Source organism: Trematomus bernacchii, unplaced genomic scaffold (genome assembly GCF_902827165.1).
Source record: "Trematomus bernacchii unplaced genomic scaffold, fTreBer1.1, whole genome shotgun sequence".
Taxonomy (NCBI): Eukaryota; Metazoa; Chordata; class Actinopteri; order Perciformes; family Nototheniidae; genus Trematomus; species Trematomus bernacchii.
The window spans coordinates 1,153,307-1,176,099 of NW_022987797.1; the positions used below are offsets into that span (position 1 = coordinate 1,153,307).

Consider the following 22,793-nt stretch of genomic DNA (forward strand, 5'->3'; position numbering starts at 1 on the left):
TAGTGACGAATGAAGTTGGATGTTGTGGTGGTCGTGTCACTGATCTTTATGCTGCAGACCCTGCATACCGCTGTTCTCTTCTTATTAGCGTCATCGACAACATAATCCTTGAATCCAAACTTGACTATTTGTGGAGTAACGCTAGCCGCTGCCATGTTAACTGACACTCCTGCCGTCTAGTGGGTTGCCAGGTTTGCGCGCACGGCGCTATAATCACCCAATCACGTTTCGAAACAACTAAATGTAATATCTCAATACAAAAACAAACGCAAATATTTAATTTTAAAAAGTGAAGTCCTTTCAAGTCATCTGTCTCAAGCTTAAGTCAAGTCTCAAGTCATGAATACCAAGTCAAAGTCAAGTCAAGTCTTTTATCAATGTTAGTCAAGCAAGTCTCAAGTCCAAAAATATGCGACTCGAGTCAAGTCATGTGACTCAAGTCCTCACCTCTGCTGTTAAGCCCTGAGCCTGTTTTTCAGGTCTCAGGCTCGAAAATGACATTCCCAGAACAAATGACCATATCTTCCCTTCTAAAAGGGTTAAATTAATAATCTTTTTTCTCAAAGTAATGATAAACCTGTGAGTTGGATGTAGAAAAGTCAGAAACAATATAGATGTTTTTTATTTTAAAGAAAATTCAGATTTTACATAGTAAAAAACTGTAAATTATAGTGTCCGTCCAAAAATTCTTTTTTACTTATAGTGAAAACTACCCTTCGATGATGGGTTAGTAGACTAAAAGCTTTAGGAATCCAAAGTACAACATATAATAAGTACCCTGTATCAAGATTGATGCAAAACAAGTGACATTTTACCTTTTTAGAGAGATTTAGCAAAAAGAAACCACTTCTGGGGTGATTTGGGTGGATTTTCCATATCTCTGGCCCCCCTTGTTCGATTTTGATGGTTGACACCTCTTTCTGACCGTTAGAGCCAATAGAATTGAAGGGGGAGTCCCCCACACACACTCATTGTGAAACAAAAAGGTGGGGGCTTTGCGCATGTAATTTTGCATTAGAGTGAAGCTACATTCTAGCTCTGACATCTAGAAACGGAAAAACATGGATTATCAATCTCATTGCTCATGGATTATCAGAAATCATTTCAAAGGGACACAGACACATTGGATTAACCTACGGATTAACTTCAGCAGCGTTTTTATCGTTTTAATGCCATTGAAGACCACTTTGGAGAGACTACAGAGCCAAGGTAACCATGTTAGCATTTTTAGCTACCTAGCCACCACCTGTTTTGATGTCTGTTTTTGTTTATAACGTCGCGATTCCGTATAATTCAGTGATAATGAGGGTACCCATCGATTCTGTGTCACCTCACGATGTGAATCGATGTCATGGATGTGGAGAAAAAATAAATAATAAGGTTTTGTGAGTGATTTTCGGTGCAGTAATCTGTTAGCATTTTTCGCTCGTTGCTAATTCAGAGGCTCAGTGTTAGCATTGTGGGTTTTCTTTTGAAAAAAAAAAAAAATTATCAGTTAGATGAGTTTCTTCCTGTTACATGGATATAAAACATTCATAGTTTATTAAATGAACATGCCCTCAGACACTGTTTCCTGCAAGATGTTGCGGCAGTGCCCCGGTACCGGGGTCTCTCGGGCTTAACAGGCTAATTAGATATTACACCATTTCAGTTCATAGCAGCTCATGTAATTTTATTTTACATTAATGTTATATTGTGATACTCAGATTGGGTTACTGATTACAGTACTTTTACTTTTATTGTTTTACTAGTAATTGTAACAAAATACATTAACCTCCCAACCCAGGTCACAGTACTGCTTTATGTCTGTACATACTGTTTATATTGATCTCAGGCAGTGTGCATCATGATATTTACTCATTTGCAGCAGTTTTCTATGTCACATTTCATTACCTGCCCTGTTTGATGCCCTACTTTTGCTTTTTTTACTGGCATATTCAATTTTCTTCCTTCTTTGATGCTGATGTAGACATTTAGCTAGCTGTGGATGTTGTTCAGCCTCTTCAGCCTTGGATTTCAATGGGCTGGTTTAAAATGTTTTCTTCGTCTGCTGTGCTTTTGAATAGCATCCACATTTATATCAGGGCTCAACGCTAACTTTTAAAAGTGGTTGCCAGGCTGGCAACCAGGCATCAGCTTTTGGTTGCCAAAACTGAAATATGGTTGCCATTTTTAGTCACCTTATATTTTAAATAATTAAGATACTATACAGTTATACATCAACTTAATAATGAACATGTGACACAAAAGAATGTTCAAATGCTTTACAATAAGTAATTAACACAATTATTTGAAACTTAAGTGGTAGTAAACTTGTCCACCCTCAATTGCTGGTATACAAAATCCCAGTAGTGCAGCTGTTGTCATGTTCTTCACAGATCCCTCACAAATGAATTGAGCAAGTCACTAGTTTCTTGGTCATCTGTTGTCTCCCTTTCAAATTTGGGTTTCCTTGACCTTTGTGCTGACCCCCACCATAGATCCATTGGCCCTTCAGCATTGAAGTCTTGGATTGGCCAGACTAATAAATGTCTAATGTTAAATAAATGAAAACCATTCACAGTTAAGAATTAGATATGAATTATTAATGCTGCAAATTACCTTTAATATGTCTAACTATATTTAAAATGTGTTACCTTTTTATAGAAGTGATTATATTTTTATGCCAATATGTTCCTATGATAAAGTTTCGTTTTGCACCTTTAATTTTGGTAGTAATAAGATCGGGACTCTTATTTTGAAGGAACATTTACCGGAAGTGAATGGACAACGGAGCAGAATATATTTCGCCTCCCAAGACTTTACCCATTTCCTCTTTGCTTTTCGTTCGGGTTCACCTTGCGCATTATCAGTTGAATCACTTTGAACATTCGTTTGAGATGTTGACGGCTTGGCCGAACTTTTTACCCCACAGTCAAACAACTTAATTTGCTTCGCCATTTTTTGTAAAACAAACACACGGCGCACCACACACGCGAGTAAACGTGCATCGCTTTCTGGCTCCATAATCACACCAATGCACATGCAACTTAAGTATCAGGTTCCGACTGGTCACAACAATAATAAAATATCACTCTTAATACAACAAATAATTAACATTTATCTATTTTGGGGTGCACATTTTGCTGTTTGCTGTCCTAATTTCTTTATGTTAAAAAGTGGTTGCCACTGATGGCAACCAAAGGCCAAGAAGTGGTTGACATTTTTTCTGAATGGTTGCCAATTGCAATCTGGCAACCGTTACTGTCGAGCCCTGTTTATATATTTTATTTTTTTCCAGTTCACCAGTCTTTCACCCACTTCAGTTGTTATAAACAAGCCAGGGATCTCATTTATTTTGTCCATGGTAGCAGTGATAGTACAATCACCGCCAAACTCAACTGCCAGGTTAATTATTTCTTAACAAAAGTCAGATGGCAAAATGGAAATGGACTCCCAAATGACAGTTATTTCCTGCCATTATGGCTGTACGGAAGGAGCAGGAAAACACAGGCCAAACCAAAATTATATTGGCATTTGTCTGGTGGAGAAAAAAACCTCCTATACAATCCTTGCTTTAAGATTGTTTTTTAAACTCGAAATACTTGTGTTACATAGTGATGTCACTATGTTACATACATAAACAAAGGAGTCCAATGGAGGCGTTTCAGGCAGGGGGGAGTGCGTGGGAGAGAAACTCCCTCTGGAGGGAACTTTGGGAATTTAACCTTTGCAGACCATTTACATGAACACAAACCCATACAACACACTAAGGGAAAAGCCAAAAAGCATAATAGGGCCCCTTTAAAGCTTTCCCTTAAAGCTTATTACTAGGCAGTGATATGCATAGGGACTAAGATATGTCTTAATGATGTATTCCAGTCTACCTCTTACTTCAATCCATAACATTTCTACTTCACCAAGGGTTAAACAAAAAGAGGGATAATTTAAAAAATACTTCCCCTCACAAATACTGAATAGACCTTCCAATAGCATGTACATATTACTCATATACATATACAGACATACGTTCAGGTGCAGACATACAGGAAGCGGGTAAGCAGAACTGAAAACAACCAGTATGCAGTGAAGAATTATGCTAATAGTTATTTCTTACATGTTGTGAACCATATTGCTTTTCTTCAAAATCAGTAGCAAGATTATATCTCCACTTACTGCTGTATTGTGAAATCCATTTTGTCACATTTTATTATCTCTTGAAGAAATGTGATCATTTGTCAGTGCAATGCAACATCATCACAGAGTTGAGTCTCAGGCAACAAGATGCATTTGTTTATGTGGACTATGAGCTTTAATAAATCAATGCACAACATAATGAGTGCAGCTGTTCATCATTATTTAACAGTAGGGGTTTCACAATGTCGGGGGATGTAATACAACAATTTGTATAAACAAACCATCTCGAAAGTTTCTTCTCATTTCATAATTGTTAGTCTTTGTACTCTGCAGTCTATATTTGCATTCAAAAGCAACAACCAACGGAGGCTACTGTGTTTTAACATTTACTCTCTCTTTGTTGTGTTTGATATTCTAAAGGATTTCTCAGAGGTTAAATGAAAAGGACACATGTGCCAGTCAAATCCTTTTTGTAGCACCTGAACATGCTTTGACTGTTAAATGTACTGTGGGGTTTGTTTATCCGCAGCTCCAGTAAAGGTGAAGCTCTGACTGTTGGAGCAGGACTTGGCTCCCGGCTGATGGTAATTTCCCACTTTGATCGCAAAATCAAATCTAGTTTGCATTATTTGTCAGATGCTGCAAGTAGTTCAGCTGGAGTTTTATCATTTCAGTAAGTAATGCGTGATCATGAGATGCACATTAGAGATGGAAATTGGCTTTCATGGAAAGAATGCAGAGGCTCAGCAGCTTTGGGGTATGTTTAGGTTACATAACTCATATACATGAACCAAATCTGGCAGGGTTAGACAATATGAGTGGCTTAGGGGGTGACTTGCACTCTTACAGTCACTCACAAACACACAACTAATCCTTCTAATGGATGATAATCAGTACAAAGAACACAGAAAAAACATTGTTTTACATTACGATTTCGTTTATTGTTCTGTTTTAGAACAGAATTATACAAAATACCCAACGACACATCTTTAATTTAGTAGATGCATGCCAGTTTTTGTAAATTAAATCTAATTTTATGATTATTGCCAAACTATTTGGAGACAAACCACCTTAATAAATTGTGAGGCAACAATCTGATTGGCATTAAAGTAAAATATGGATTTGGAGAATAGTAAATACATTTGACAGCAGGCAAGTGTGAAGGAGGGAGATTGGAACTCTGGGTTAGACTTGAATGTGGATAATTAATTGTATTAAGTTATTATTATCAATTATTTTCTGGATATAGAAGTGCCTTAAACCTGCCTTTTTCTCTAACATGCAGCAAGGGGCTACTCCATGGGTGCAAAAAAAGTCTGATTGTATAGAAGTCATGAGAAAATAACCAACAATCCACACTTTTTTTAACTTTTTGTTTTAAGTAGTACGGAAATAGTACAAATCACATGAGATGTTAACACACTTTTTGTACCTCAGATACATTTGTATCGGAATTATTTAATTGTTTGGCTTTTGTCTGTTATGTATGTATTGGATTTAGCACTGTATATATTGCCTCTTACATCAACAATTGGGGAAATTGGTGGATTGTATAACATTTTAATTGACCAAGAACATACTTGTTATGTTTTGTTAAACGCACCAGTACCTTTTGACATTTCTTTCATTATTTAAACTGTGAGATTTTAAAACATTTTCAAGCATGCTTTAAGTCCATTATTAAAAGTTATATGTTTGGCAGCCATTTCAAACGAAACAATTTGCATATACATTTTATCATGCATACCAACAATGTGAAATGTTCACAGTACATGAAACTAATATTTGTAGATAGTATAAATCCTTATTTTGCACTTGATCACACTGTTTGTGCATATGGAATGTTATTTTTCCCCAAACGTACAGGGAGCTTGCTTTCAACCTGTGCCTTACCCTGACCTTCAAGCTATCGCCAACTGAAAACTGGAATGTTGTATGCAGGCTGCATCCACCACATACTGTATCTAGCACAGGATTTCAGAGGATAGTATTGATAGGTATATATAATGCATGGCCCAAAGGCAAGGTTAACACTTTCCAGAATCCCATATTGTTATCATATTTCACCCTATCCAGTTATTACCCTCTTTATTCCCCACCTAACACATTCAAATCACGCACACACACATTGTTCAGAGATAATGGACAAATTGATCCATGGCTTTCTCCTCTCAGATCACTGCAGGTTCTTATCACCATCTGTTAATTACTGCACTGTTAGGGTGCCGTTCCACCTACAGTTAAGGAGGAACATTGAATCCTACTGTCAAATGTTTCTCTGATCGATGGGACTTGGACAGGTTGGGAGATATTTTTACATCATAGATTGTCCAACAGCTTGTGCCAATATTTTGTTTATTAAAGAAGTCCTATTGTGCTTTTTTGGGGTCCACTCTTTCCTGTTGTGTGTTATATAGGTTTTTGTAAATGTTCTGCAGAGGCTAAAATCCCAAAGTGACCCCCAGAGGGAGTTTCTCTACACTCCCCCCCTGCCTGAAACGCCTCCATCGGACTTATTTGTTTACTTCTGGAATATAATGACATCACTATGTAATACATGCGTTTCTATTGGCTAAAGCTCCAACACATTGTACGTGACAGGCTAAGGGGCGGGACATCTCTAAGCGGTTGACTAATCACAACAGAGCCGGCCAGCTAACCAATCAGAGCAGTCTGGGCTCTGGTTTCAGACAGAGGGTGAAAAGAGGTGCTGCAACACAGGCAGTATGAGAAAAATAAAGAGCTTTCTGAACATTAAAGCATGGAGACATGTCACAGGAGAGACACTAAATACAAATATGACCCTGAAAATGAGCATAATATGTCCTCTTTAAAAGTATATCGATCAGAGTTGAAATGATTTCAGAAACAGTAACCCACTTTCGGATACCAAATGTGTTCCCTGAAATTACAACAAATAAGTTGACTTAAACAGGGCCAGTTCTCCAGTTCAGGAAAGGTTCACCTGAAAAATAAATTGTTTGTATGAATGTGTTTCCATGTGTGGAATAAGAATCAACACTTAGGGTTAACTATGCTTATGGGTCTGAGATTGCCTCCAGAAAAGCTGCAGTACAGTTTGTGTGCAGTGCAATCTTTCCTCCCATGGGAAGAGGAAAACCTTTGAGTTAAGCCAGGAAGTGAGTGAAAAGGAATGTCTTTCACTTTTCAACAGAGGATAACTTGGCCAACTTAAACACCTGTGCATCACTTCGTTTTGGCTTACTAACGTCTCTCAGACTTCCCATTCACAGTTTTCAATTTTTCAGGCATATGTAAAAATGGTTGTACATTTTATTTCCTGGCAACAGAATAAACAACAACAGTGGTAAAAAGCATTTTTGACAAGTAGGAAGGAGGTACGTTTGAACTCTGGGTTGGATTTAAAAATGGATAAAATATTAGTAGTCAGTCGAAAAAGTAAGCTACTTCCTTAACTTTACTGCAGCTATAATTTCTAACATATCAGAGAATAAAGTTGTTGTTTGGTTGGTTTTTAGGAGGGACTGAAAATAGCAGCCAATGCATGAGTAAAACTGAATTTTCTTTTAATATCCAGCAGGGAGTGACTCTAACTATGGTTGCATAAAAAGTCTACAAGATAACTTCTCTGCTTCTTACTCAATTTATTAAAACAAAGTCTTCTTTAATACATTACAATGAAAAAGCAACGTATGCTTTAAGGACTGAATAAATGATTGGGTTAGGTTGCAACCATATTTCTTTTTATTTCATGAAAGATAATTGCAACATGTTGGTTACCTAAAAAACTCATATTGACATTGTGACACCCTCTCGTGTCCTTGGTTGCAAAAACACAACAGAGCCATTGCCTTTAAACCAAGATGCGACATCCAAAACACCATACTTCAGTCTTCAAAACTCCAGTCCACAAACCAATGGTTACTCTTGCTTTAAAATAGTCTATGGTTAATACACAGAAATAAGATAAGATGTTGGTAAATCAATCCATTCATCTGGATTCATTCTAAATATTTAAACTATCCTGTTGCAATAAGATACCCGGGATAAAAGCATATGTTATTGGAGAAGAAACACATCTATTGTGCTCCAACAGAGGAGGATTTGGGGATGTTTGCCTTGATATATCCAGGTTCCCTCTGGTTTTCAAAGTGACCTTTCCTGCAGTGCAATGTTTGGTTTTCTGACAGTTTGTTTGATGCTGTTTGAAGTATGACTACTCCAGTTTCTGCTGAGTGATTAGAAAGATTGTTTGATGAAAGGATATATGGGAGGAGGAGAGGAAAATAGGCACACTTCCCTCTCTCTCATATGTACGTTTACTGATATATACACTCTTTTTCTATGTGTTCTACCACGCTAACGCTCTCACTCCTCTCACTGAGCAGTAAGTGCACGATCAAAGGAAGTTAAAAAATAAACCTCGCAAAAAAATTGAACTCTCCGTGAAACACTTCCCAAAGTCTTTGAAGAACATGAGGTAGCTCACAAACTGTAGCATCAACACTAACCCGCTCAGAGCTAATTAAATGCTAGCACTAACTAATTAAGCAATTGGAACAGCACTGTAGCAACGACTGGCAAAGAGACAGTGAGACAGTGTCCCTGCAGGAAATCTGGGTGCCAGAGTTGTATGTCCCTGCAGGAGAAAGTGTCTTGAACATCTCAGCAGTACCAGAGTGCTCCTGAATAACATATATGAAACTGAATGTGTGCACATCTTTGTCACAATTGAGCCACTTTGGGCAAATTACTAAAAGCAATTGAAAAGCATTAGCATAGCGTGGGAAGCATCAGGTCTTTGTTTTTCCAAAATGTCATTGCTGATACAAAGTAGTCACATTGTGTAACTTATTGGAGATAAGCAGGCTTACTGGACTTTTTATGTTTTATACGTTCAAATAAGACATCAGAAGGCCTTTATTAGCCAGTACAATTATTAACAATGGGTGAAAGAACTAACATCAACAAAATAAGACTGAAAAGTCCAAAGACATGCAGGTTGTGTGTAAAGTTGTTGGTAGTCTGTCTCTAAGTGATATGCTGGTGTCCAGTGTGTATTCTCATGTTTGCCTTTTGGAAGCCGGTATTGGTTTCCAGCACCAGTGGTGTAGTGGTCGTTGGACGCGGGGGATCGCCGTTCCCCCACTTATTTGGAGCCCCCACTTTTATGAAGCATGATTTTTTTTGAATAGTCTAATAAATATGAAATCATTGCCAGTGTTATCAGTTGCAAGTGTGCATTTGTTGTAATAATGACGAAAACATAATACATTTCACAGTAATTATAATAAAAAAGTCTGTGTGTGTTGAGCGCAGCGCCGTCTGCTTTTTGCAGTACAGTAACTAAAGTAGGACTAAGCATACCGGTCGTTTCTGTAGACCTGTCTGCCCGTTTTGTGAGTGCACTGCGCGCGTGCGCACTTGTGGCATTGTTTGGGATGACCTAATTAAAATAGCGTCCACCCAGTAAAAAAAATCCCCACTAAACCACTGTCCAGCACTAGGGTGGCCTGGCCGATTATCGGGGCCGATATTCCGCATTTGACCGATTATCGGTATCGGCATTTTTTTTATCAAATTGCCGATAAAACTTTGGCTCTGATGCGGCCGTTTCTCTGGCTGCAGTCACCACTCTGTGTACACGAGCATTGTCCCGCCCACAGCGCTATCTGATAGGTTATTACTGAAGTGTCAATCAACACTGAAGATTTTCCGGGCGGGAGCCAGGGGGGGGGGGGGGCTGCGAGTGGAGCCTCACAGTTTTTCAGGTTGATATGTGAAGCTCATTAGCTAGCCAACATGTATCTAGCAAATGTTTAGCAAAATATTAGAAGTGAGGCTACTAGACTAACGTTAGGTCTACTGTAATAGCCTCACTTTTAATATTTTGCAAAACATTAGCTAGCACTAGTGTTTTGCAGTTGCTAGCAGCTTATTGGGATTTTATGCTAGATAGACAGGCATTGTTTTGATATAATAAATGAAGCATTATTATTAGTTAAGCATGTCAGCCTGCAGCCCCACTTTTAACTCTCTGTCTCTCTCCAACTCATTGCAGATGGCTGCACTAAAGAAAAGGGCACAGAGAGGAAACCAGTTGTAAGATGTTTAAAAGTTCATTAAACATAATATATGCTTAAATGCATTTCAAAGAAGTTGTGTTGGAGTTTGTGTTATTCTACATTTTGACACCAAGATTTTCTGATTTTACTGCAAATGTATATCGGTTCCAAATATCGGTTATCGGTCTCCTTGATTACTAATAATCGGTATCGGTATCGGTATCGGCCTTGAAAAAGCCATATCGGTCGATCCCTATCCAGCACCATACACATCATTCCAGTAAATTACTCGCATGAGTGTTTTCTTATATGCCAAATCCATGGTTAAGGTCTAACGATCTGTTGTGACTAAAGATGCTGAGAGAAGGTTTGTGGTCATGATTAAAACAAACCAGTGTCTTAGTGGTCTATTAAAACTACTTGTGTATAGAATATGTTTGCCTCATAGCTACCAACGTATGTATTGTACCAATGTTAACATCACGTGACATAGACGCCAGCCATTGGAAATGAATGGTGGAAAAAAACGTAGGGATCCTAAAATTTCAGAGGCGTTTTTGTAGAAATACTACGTCCCAAGTTGTGGACCAACATAGTTATTACACGTTTAGATGTGAGACTGGGTTGGTAACCCAGTTTCAGTGTCCTGTCCATCCACTCTGTCAGTACACAGCTGAGCTTCCATTCCCCATAAAACTGTGTTAGGGGACATGCAAGCAGCTGTGGAGCCGCAGCTAAGAAGCTGTGGTACTCTCTGGTTGCCCACTCTGCCGCCAAACCTTCCATAAAAGGAAGTTTGGGCCATGGGGAGCTGACACAGAAAGGGCCGATTTTCTACTGAGGTCCTTGAACGCACCGCGGCACGCTCTCGCGGGGTCGCGCGCTCCGTCATAATGCCGTCTTCACACAGACGGTGAAATGCATTAATCGGAGCTATTACACTAGGCGAGTTGTGTTTTCTGACAACAACACGCCGGCCCTAATGTCCCTGCACCCGCATAGTGCTTTGACAGCACTTCCTGCGGTTTATCACACTCTAGCCCACTGGCTGCCTCCTTTACTGGGGCGGCGAGTGGGGAATCGTGTCTCATAATGGGTGCCCAGTTAACATCGTATGAAACGGATCTTGCCGATTTCAACTAGACATTATGGGGAAATGTGGAATTGTGGATCTAAACGAAGGCCGGCAAAGCAGCCACTGGAGCCTTCACCTTCAGTGGCTGTCGCCACGATGCCTCCACACACTGCCAGATATCTGGCAACGGGGGCGAAATGAAGGCTGGCTGCGCCGGGCGGACCGGGCCGTAGAACCCCTGGCGGAGGCGGCTCACCGGTTTCGGCGGCAGTGGTGGGGGGAGCGGTAGCCCTACACGCTCCGCCGCCATGGTCATCACCAGGGGGAAGTCCTGGCGAACAGACCTGGGCGGTGGACTTCCATGGACGCCGGACCCGGAAGTGCCCGCCAACGAGAAGTCCTCGTCATCCTCCTCCCCGCTGGAATGGCGAACGTGAATGGCACCGCCTCGGCCATATCCTGGTCCCCCAAACACTCGAAGCAGAGGTGGTGGGGATCGGCACCCGCTATTAAGCCAGGGCCGAAGGGCAGGCTCGGGTCTCTAGAAGTGGCGACTCCATGAAGGTATGATAACTTCTTTCTTCTTCTTTCAAACGTTTTACTTTTCTCTGTCAGTTGTTGTCCTGCTCGCTGAAGAGATGATGACAGTCAGGAGGTGTAGCTGCCTTATATGCGCGCGCATTCAGGTAGGCTCGCCCTGATTGGCCGGCTACGTTTATACAACTTCAGTGTGTGAACGCTCGCGTATCATTGATGAGAGTAGTACCCATAGAGTCCAGTAGAGAGCGGAGCCTGTGTGAGATAGAACAGTCCCAAGAGCAAGAGAAGAACATGACTTTCTGGAATACACACCAACAAACATATGCCTTGTTGTTCAAATAGGAACACAGTACACACATATTTGATATTTTGAACCCATGCAAGCAATATACTGCATGTTCCGTAATGCAGAAACACTGCTTTTTCGTTTTAGCATGCACACTCACAAGAACACACGCCATGATATCATTCATGAACACCCAACTTCACACACACACACACACACACACACACACACACACACACACACACACACACACACACACACACACACACACACACACACACACACACACACACACACACACACACACACACACACACACACACACACACACACACACACACACACACACACACACACACACACACACACACACACACACACACACACACACACACACACACACACACACACACACACACAGCCGTGCGACCTCTCACCACTGATGCAGAGGCTGAAGCGGCAGAGTTCGTCACACAAAGTATCCGGGCTCTCCAGATCTCCCGGTCCCCCGGTTTTCCCTCCTTCTCTCCTTTTCTTCCTGGGCGACATCCTCTTCACCATCTTCATAACTCGCTCCACTTTGTCCATCCTGGATGATGGATGTCGGACAGAGGTTCAAGTGTTGGTAGACTTCTTGTTTCTCCTCCTTCCTTTCCCCCTTTCTTCTCACTCTTTCGCTTGTTCTTCGTCGGCCACTTCCTCCTCTTCTTTTCTAAATCTGTCTTTCTGGAAATCTCGATAACTTCCCACACTTACTTGTTTCTCGTCTCCCCCTCTTCCCTCATCTTTCTAAAATAGTGGCTTTCTTGCTTTCCAAGATCCCTCTTCCTTGTTCACAGATTCTGCACCTCTGATTTGTCCGCAGCACTTAGTTGCTTAGTCCCACAAACACTCTCCTTTTCGCCTTTCTTTCCTCTCCTCTTCAGCTCGCAGAATTCCGCTGAGCGAAGCGACGAGAGAAGTGAGACACTGAGGGAGAGGAGAGGGAGGAAGGGAGAGGACTTCTCCCTCTCCCTCTGCTCCCCCACCTCGTCACCTCCCACATCAATCCTTCAAAACTCTCAGCTGGTGCTTCCAGAGAAACAGAGCGGAGAAATAAACGATGCAACTTCCTTTTATTTAAGAACACTCAGCATGGTGCTATCTTTTGGGGTTCTCTTGCACTATGCCACACACACACACACACACACACACACACACACACACACACACACACACACACACACACACACACACACACACACACACACACACACACACACACACACACACACACACACACACACACACACACACACACACCACCACAGTGCAGCCCCAGCTGATTGATTACAATCAATCCATGTCTTCCTCCCTCCTTTTTTCTATTGTTTCTTCTTTGTCCTACCTCTTCCATATATTCCTCCCCTCTTATCAATCCTACTCCACTTGGTGCCTTGACCCTAAGCGTCCTTCCTATCCTTCCTTCATCCTAACTTACCCTCTTTGTTTATCTTTCAACATCCTTCTTCTCTTTGTCTATCTTTTTCTAATTTCTTCTCTCCCTCCTTCCCTTAGCGTGTTCTCATCTGTTCTTTGATCTCTGATTCGTGTCTTTCCATAATAAGCTCATCATCTACTCTGGAGACACACACATTCACACACACATGCATGCACATTACCGGTTTAAGCAGGCAAGACAACACACTTCTAGAACCTGTTAAGCCCGGATGCGGGTATTTCTTTCACGAAACTGTGTCTCAGGGCTTCTTAACATTTAACAACCTATTAATGTGTCATACCCACTTAACAGGAATAAACTCAGCTAACTGACGATATGAACCATTTTTACCAAAACAAAACACAAGTCTCACAAGAAGCGTCTAAATGAGCCCTGAGTGAAAAAATGCTAACGCACTTTGCACAGAACTCACGGTAGAAATACTTGATTACTTATCGGATCTGCACAAACAAGCTAGCAAGCTGAGATTCCACATATTCTAGGGGTAATAGTATCATCACTGTGCGATCAAAACCCGCGGCAGGGGAAGCTAACCCAGACATCACACAACGTAGCTTTACAGAGCAAAAACGGGACATAGTCTTACCTTAGCTGTTGTTCTGATCAAAAGTTGTGTTCAATGGCATTAAAATGCATAAAAACGCTGCTGAAGGTTAATCCATAGGTTAATCCAATGTGTCTGTGTCACTATGAAATGATTACTGATAATCCATCTTCATATTTATGGCAAAAACTGAGTTTTCATATATAGCTGCTATGATAGCTGAGAGTGTATGACAGCTTCCGGTTTTGGGCATTCTGGCTGCGCATCACTCTATTCACCAATGGGTAATGTTTAGATGGATTTTAGGAACTTCCCCTCGATTCTATTGGCTCTAACGGTTAAAAAGAGGTGTCAATCATCAAAATTGACCGATGGGTTCCAGAGATATGGAAAATGCACCCAAATGATCCCAGAAGTGTTTTTTTTCTTTCTAAATCTCTCTCAAAAGGTCAAATTTCACTTGATTTGCATCAATCTTGATACAGGGTACTTATATGTTATAGTTTGGATTCCTAAAGCTTTTAGTCTACTATCCCATCATTCAAGGGTGGTTTTCCCTATATGTAATGTTTTTCTTTTGGACGGACACTATAATTTACATTTTTTTACTATGTTCAATCTGAATTTACTTTCAAATAAAAAAATTCAATATTGATTCTGACTTTTCTACATCCAACGCACAGGTTTATCATTACTTTGAGAAAAAAGATTATTAATTTACCCCTTTTAGAAGTGAAGATACAGTCATTTGTTCTGGGAATGTCATTTTCGAGCCTGAGACCTGAAAAACAGGCTCAGGGCTTAACAGGTTAACTTCAGGTTTTTCCATACTTATTCTTACACGAGGTCTCTGTCATTACCACTCAATGACATCCCCATCTATATTTCCCTCTCACTGTATGGCACATTTTTTTCTCAATCTCACCCTGCTCACTCTGGTAGAAGTTTTTCAGTCAAACTGAGAGAAAAAGCCTCTGAAATTTCTGGAACACGGCCTGGTTCTCTCATCCTCCATCCTTTGTTCACGCTCACAGTGTGTGTGTGCGTCTGTGTGTGAACGCACCTGAAAGTATTTGTATGTCACTCAGGGAGAAGAAGCTGGAAAATCTTCATAAGCATTCTCAGGTTACGTAATGCTGTATACATACGTGTGTGTGTGTGTGTGTGTGTGTGTGTGTGTGTGTGTGTGTGTGTGTGTGTGTGTGTGTGTGTGTGTGTATGCAACCCATGAGAGACCGAAAGTGTTTGCTCTGCAGTTCACAGGTATAATTTGTCCTATACCTCTCCTTCTACTCACTTTAACTTTCCCCTACCAGCTCATTTATTATTCACACCATCCCTCTTTTGAAACGAAATAGGACCTATACAGGGATGTGTGTGCATGCATTTCGGTCTATGACTAATCGTCTGGTTTTTTTCAGTGATGCAGTGCAGACTTTACTCATCAACACTACAAATGCTCTTTACAGCATGCACTTATAATCTCCTGCTGTAGCTCTGCAGGAAGTTGTCACTATCGATTCAAACATAGAATTGGTATGAAACAAATGTTCTAATCTAATGCTTTTAAACCCATGAGCTCCTTTAAACTGTTGACATCTACAGTAAGTGCTAAATTCAGAAGTATGTTTTTTTGGGGGGTTTTGTTTTCTTTCCCAAGGTGCCTACTCGCATATACTGCAGTAGATGAGTACATTTGCAATATAGAGTGGGATATGTGTGTTAATGGTCCAAACCAAGAGTACCCAGTACGTTAGAGGCAGTGGAGGGCATTGTTTGGACAGACCATAAGAACTTGGAGTATATCAGGAAAGCCAAGAGACTTAATTCACGTCAGTCCCGTTGGTCTCTGTTCTTTAACAGATTCAAATTCACGATTTCCTTCCGACCGGGTACTCAGAATGGAAAACCAGACGCACTGTCACGACTCTATGAGCCAGAGCCTACTGCCAAGGAACCAGAGGCAATCCTTCCACTGAACTGTGTGGTTGGGGCGGTCTCCTGGCAGATAGAAAATGATGTGAGGCTAATGTTGTGAGCCCAGCACTTAGTCGGTGTCCGAATAATCGTCTGTTTGTCCCTGTGTCGTTACGCTCCAAGGTAATCCACTGGGCTCACACCTCTAAGCTCACATGTCATCCAGGTATCCGGCGAACGATGTTCACCATAAGACAGTGTTTCTGGTGGCCAGCCATGGTGAAGGAGGTGACGGAATACGTGGCTGCCTGTCCCGTGTGCGCCCGTAACAAGACCTCATCCCTGGCTCCGATGGGTCTACTTCAGCCTCTGCCCCAACGCCCTTATCTCGCTGGACTTCGTCACCGGACTACCGCCTTCTAAGGGTAACACTGCCGTTCTGACGGTAGTAGACCGATTCACCAAGATGGTTAACTCTACCAAGGAAACGGCAGAGGTCATGCTAACCCACGTATTCAGGATTCATGGTTTCCCCAGTGATGTGGTGTCCGACCGAGGTCCCCAGTTCATCTCCGTCTTCTGGAGGGAATTCTACCGGCTCCTAGGCGCCACCATCAACCTGTCTTCCGGCTACCACCCCCAGTCCAATGGCCAGACAGAACGCCTAAATCAGGACCTCGAGACCTGCCTCAGATGCCTCGTGTCCCAGAGCCCGAGGTCATGGAGCGACCAACTCATATTCAAGCCTGTGTGGAATACTCCCACAATACTCTTCCCTCGGCTTCTACAGGTCTCTCCCCCTTCCAGTGCGCCTATGGATATCAACCTCCGCTGTTCCCAGCCAACGAGGAGGAGGTCAGAGTCCCGTCTGCGCACGCCATGGTCCGACGTTGTCGGAAGGTCTGGGCCGGAGCTCGGCAGGCACTCCTTCGGACATCCGCTAGGATGAAGGCAGCGGCAGATTGCCCCCGGGTCAGCGTGTCTGGTTATCCACTAAAGACTTACCCCTACATGTTCATTCCAGGAAGTTGGCACCAAGGTTTGTGGGTCCTTTCCCAATTCAGAACATTATTAACCCTGTCGCGGTGCGTCTCCGACTCCCCAGGTCTCTCAAGGTCCACCCCACGTTCCACGTCAGCAAAATCAAGCCTGTTCAGGAGAGCGCCCTGGTTCCCACCTCTAAGGCCCCTCCACCACCCCGGATCATCGACGGACGCCCGGTATACACGGTCAGGAAGCTACTAGCGGTCCGCAAGCGGGGCAGAGGACATCAATACCTGGTCGAATGGGAGGGATACGGTCCTGAGGAGCGCTTATGGGTAGCTCCCGCACTTATCATTGATAAAACTCTGATCAGGGACTTTGTAACATTTCTGAATGATTCTGAATCACTACCTGAACGTGCTCGGTATGATCCGTGACTTGACACATTAGTCTGCCGTCTAATGCGCTGGCATTAATGGGGTGGGCCAAAGGAATAGTCTTAAGGTTAAGTAGTTTGGCTAGCTCCCAATCTATAAGACTCTCGTCGGCCCCAGAGTCAATCAGTGCCTCTAGTGTGTGCTCTTGGTTGTTAACTATGAGTGTTACCTGAATAGGTGTGCGTGGAGGGTATTTCGAGGGGAATTTGCTCACCAGCGCCCTCCTCATAGCCGGTGAGCTTGTCCTTTTCCCGGACATGCGGCATGCTGGTGGCCCGGACGTCTACAGTAAAAACACCTTCCCTCCTGTAGTCGGCGCCGTCTTTCCTCTGGGGAAATCCTGGTCCTTCTCAGCTACATGGGTTCCTCCCGTGCTTGTGGAGGCGCTGTTCCTGGAGTTGCAGAAACCGGCGGAATCCATGAGGAAGAATTCCCAGGAAAACGCCCCTGGTGGCTTGGAGGTCTAGGTGTGGCTCAACGCCTCTCTCTCTCCCTCTCTCTGAGGCGATTATCCACTCGAGTGGCCATGGAAATTAATGTGTGTGGACCTGTCAGCGCAACTTACCTGATGCCGAATTTAACAAACACATTTAAATAATTGGTTTAAACGGCATAATAATAAGGACGATCGTCCGTTTTGTGATTCTCCAGAACACACATGTTATGATATTAGGGTCATGCAGAGTGAGATGAGATTGCTGTTCCTTTAAGAGAGAGAGAGAGTGAGCGAGCGTGTGTATGTTTCTGGAAGTGAAACGAGGCAGCAGAAAAACAGAGGTCTGTGATGTATTTTGTGAAACAGAAGAACAGCTAAATAAATGCAACGGCCTCCCAAGAAGAGCTCGCCTCTCTCCAGTCATTTAAGCTAAAGTGGGTTATTGAACCTGAAGCTTGTTGCTTCTGCCCTCCTCGACTACGGTCTGGGAGCCGACAGGAAAGTTCAACACACAGATGGCCAGTCCGCCCCTTTGTAGCATATTATTTCAATGAGAGATGAGCAGATCGCCACTGGGCTTTCAACTAAAGACACAGCCACGCAAAAACTGCGGCATTTGTACAGCTCCTTATGGGTACTGCAATTTGTGAAGTGCTTTCCTCTGTGGTGAAACGATCAGCCCTGCACCACGGAGGAAAGCGGCAGAAAGTCACCTGGAGTTAAACAGAGCGGGGCTGCGCTGCGTGCATGGCTTCCTTCTGCAGGTAACGGGGAGACGCGCTCTGGCGGCGGTCTCGTTCAGGATCCGAAAATACAATTTAAATATTTTGCACACTTATTCCACTTATTCCTAGTGTGCCACTGGTTACGGTGCCGCGTGCCAATGCTGGCACGCGTGCCAGGGGTTGCCGACCCCTGCTTTATGGGATCTGACAGTCCGTTCATAAATGCGTCTATCAACGCGAGAGTGTTGAGGTGAGGTGGGAGACCAAGAAGGCGACCAAGAAGGCGATCTTGGCTTCCTCGGAAACAAACGCCGCTGGATTGTGTTTGTAATGAAGATCACACTGGACCAGGAACGTTCTGCAGTTTCCAGACTCCCCGGAAAACTTCTCTGGTGATGCCAACCGAAATGGAACAAATGCTGAGCGAACCTCGGCCTGGCCGGCTGCAGGATCGACGGGAGGTGGCGCCGTCGGCACATCTGGAGTCTCTACACGGGTGAGGATTTGTTGAAGCTGTGTCGCCAGCTGATAGACCTGTGCGGTTACGGCGGTCTGATAACCCTACTGGCGGTCCGACAAACCTCTTACTCCGTGCCCAATAGCTGTTAGCTGCTCTTGATGCTGGTGAATTAGGCTGCCTTGGGCAAACAATGCAGTCTGGAGCGCTTTTGGGTCGGCTGGGTCCATTTTTGGTCAGTTCGTTCTGTCAGGACCTCGACACAAACTGATGGACCCAAATGCACGACCCAGAGGCAAAGTCTTAAATGTAAAAAAAGTACCTTTAATTTCAAAGATCGGGAAATTCCTTTTAACAGAGTAGGTACTGGAATTAACAAAAAGCGCTCAAAAGGAGGAAAAACTATGCATAACAAAAAGAGAACTTAAGAAAGAAACTTAAGCCTATAAAATTAACAAAACAACAAAGCCTGACATGAGTGAAAGCGATCTTTTCTTAGCTGAATGGCACGACCATTCGGGAAAACAAACAAGACGAACTGACACAGGACAGGGGAGAGACAGGACTATTTAAACATGAGGTGAGTGGGAACAGGTGGAAACAATCAGGGGCGGGGCAGACACTGATGATGGCGGGAACAACACACAAGGGGAGGAAGAAACAGGGCCAGAAATGAAAGACAAGAGGTAAGTACAAAATAAAACAGGAAATGACAGACAAAATACATAAACATAACTAACACATTTGACGAGACACAACACTCCAGCATTATCAAAAAATGATGTATTGTAGTTTGAATAGCGCCATTGCTCAAAACGTTGGTACATGCTGTTTTAATTTGTACATTTGATCAGGTTCCAATCAGCCTATGAGCATTTTGGGATCTGATCAAAATGTGGGCAGATTGAAGATATGAGAAGACCTTTAGGGTAACAGTATACATATCTGTTAGTTTCTTTTATTTGAAATCAAACCATTGTCTTAAAACATTGGTTCCTGCAGAAAAATATTCTCGAACGTATTCAATTTGTCTAGGGTATCGAGATATGCACCGCTAAGATGTCATGTCTCCATTCAAATACAATGGTGGAAATGTTAGGTTTCTTTTGCGACGCTAACAGATAATATTTCTCTCACTTAAACTGGTTTTGAATAGCACCCAAAATACCAGAAGCAGATGTCTCATAATCTGAACAAATCTCTATGCTGAGATAGCACAAGGCCTAATCCGATTTAAACTCTTTAATCTGGTACGGTACATTTTGTCAGCATGTTCTTGTTTTGAATGTCCTCCGCGTCAAAAGTCACATTCACAAAGCAGATGCCAAGACAGTCACTGAAAGTTGTTTGACATTAATTAACTCTGCAGATTTTCCTTTCTTGTTTCACATCTAAATCCGCCTCAGGAAACGTCACACACACTCCAAGGTGTCTGGCAATTAGGAAGCCTGTCACTTCATCAGTTCACTGCAGTTTGCACTACATTATAATTGACTACTTAGGGGACAATCCTACTGCTTAGACTTAGATCATTGCTTGACAAGATGGCCGAGACCGAGGCATAAAACAAAAGCTAACGAAAGAGTGGGAGTGATTGATGGACAAGGGAGGGAAGGTACAATACTTAAGATACAATAAGGCCCTGTGAGAAGAGCAGGCTTTGTGTTAGTCCTTATATAATGGGTTATTTTAGAGGGTTTAGGAAAACAGAATGTAACACTTAAAGGGGACCTATCATGCAAAATGCACTTTTGTACGTCTTTTATACATGAATATGTGTCCCCGGTGTTCCAGGGAACTCACCAAGTGTCAGAAAACACAACCCTCTCTATTTTCCTCCATACCCAAATCTCTAAAAAAGGGGCTGCAACAGATCTGATAAAAACTGATCCAGATTTGAACACTGTCCTGACGTCAGGACGGTGGCGCTACGGCTATTGGGCCAACTCTCCACCTATCAGGGGAATGTGGGGTTGGGCCACGGCCGGCCATTGCCGCTCGAAAGCGCTGGAGACGCTGTAGTACATATGCCAGGCCTGTAAGTGGCGCTGTAGTCTGCCACAAAAGCAGCGAAGAAGACTTCCCGCGCATGGTTACCATGGTTACCCTTCTGTTTATTCTCCGCTGTGGCTTTTTTTCTCCCTCCCCGAGGCAAGCGTTTGCTCCTGCTGCTTTAATTCAATGCAATCCCTCCCCGTCGAGGCAAGCACTGTAATTCTCTCCGGTTAGTCCACCAGCAGATGACAAACACTCTTCCAAGGAACGAGGGGACCGTGCGGCAGAGTTTCAGTTAGGTTTTCTTTCGCCGGTCAAGATGTCCGTTAAAGTTTAAATCTTCCGGACAAAATTTGAAAAGTGCCGGTCAAAGGTCTTCTTTGTTATTTATTGAGCTTTAAAACAAATGAATAACGACTCTATATAATAATAGGCTATAATAAAACACGGAGGACGGAGATCTATTTTTCTCCCCCTCTTCTGACTTGATCAGAGCGTGCTCCCCTCTCCTGCAGGGGGGCATGGTCAGCTGCAGCTCACAGAATCAGCCCCCTGCAAAAACAGGGCTGGAGAACAGCAAATAGAGCGAAATAAGGCATGGCTAAAATGCATGATCTGTTTGGTATTTTGAAAACAGAAACGTATAAATATACCTTATATAGGTATGGCCCTACAATATATCATTTAAATATAGCATGATAGGTCCACTTTAAATTAGTTTTAACACATTTAGCCTAGAGTTACACTACCGACTAGCTTTCTTTGGAATATATCATAGAACAATTAAAATAAACTAACCTTACCCATTATCATATTGGAATACAATATGATTAGCTCAGGATCTAATGCGGTTTCAATGTATAATTCATCTAGCATCATAGTGGCTTTCTAACCATCCAATGAGCAACTATTGAGCAGGTTTGGCAACATGCAATGCCAAAAAAATTAAAGAGGTAAAAAAAGCTAAATAAAAAACTCTCAGAATGACTCACCCCCCCCCCCCCCCAAAACAAAAGCTATTTCAGATGTATTATTTCAGATATGATTAAAACATTAACATCAATCTAACAATTGCTGCCACATTGATTGGGTGAACATGGTTTGAGCTCTGAGTGTATGCCAACAAAGTACAAGCCAATGAGAACTTGTTAATTTCACATAAATCACAATTAGATTTAAATTAAAATGCTTTATCGTCATATGCACAACACGGCATAGTTTTGGCAATGGAAATCTTAAGACTCAAGGTCCTCCATCAATGCCACACACAATATACTCTCGACATAAAAATAAATAACAATAGTGCATGTAGAAATAAAAAGAAAATACAAAAGGTTATTACAATGGTGTATGTAAATTGCAGAAATAATTAACTCTTGAGGAAGCGATCTAGTGCTAACAAGCAAGTGGTAACATGTTACCAATAGAGTTGGAGCTTATATTAGCTCAACTGTTATTTGAAACCCCTTTTCACTTTTTGATGAATAACTTGAATATCTTATTATTCCTGTCAACGGGTCTAAGGATTAACAATATCCACTCCTCAGCACAAATAAATGTGTAATTGACTTTATCTGAACTACATTCAAAATTGCTTCTGCTTATCCTTCCAAGCATGAAAACTCCAGTCTTTACCATGTCCTAGTTTATATTTGTATTCCAAATGTATTGGATGTCAGTCAGAACTGTTTGGCATATTAGGTAGAAGTTGTAGTCGCTTCGGTAATATAGTT

General features: G+C 42.3%; 1 protein-coding gene across 1 annotated transcript in view; it reads right to left on the bottom strand.

The window, feature by feature from the left end:
- grip2b (glutamate receptor interacting protein 2b) overlaps positions 1–12,652 on the bottom strand; it is a 303,981-nt gene extending 291,329 nt beyond the window's left edge. Inside the window, exon 1 of the mRNA XM_034149909.1 lies at positions 12,502–12,652. Within this exon, the coding sequence (XP_034005800.1) occupies positions 12,502–12,652 (151 nt within the window). The remainder of the gene's footprint in view (positions 1–12,501) is intronic.
- Between the last annotated feature and the right edge of the window lie 10,141 nt (positions 12,653–22,793).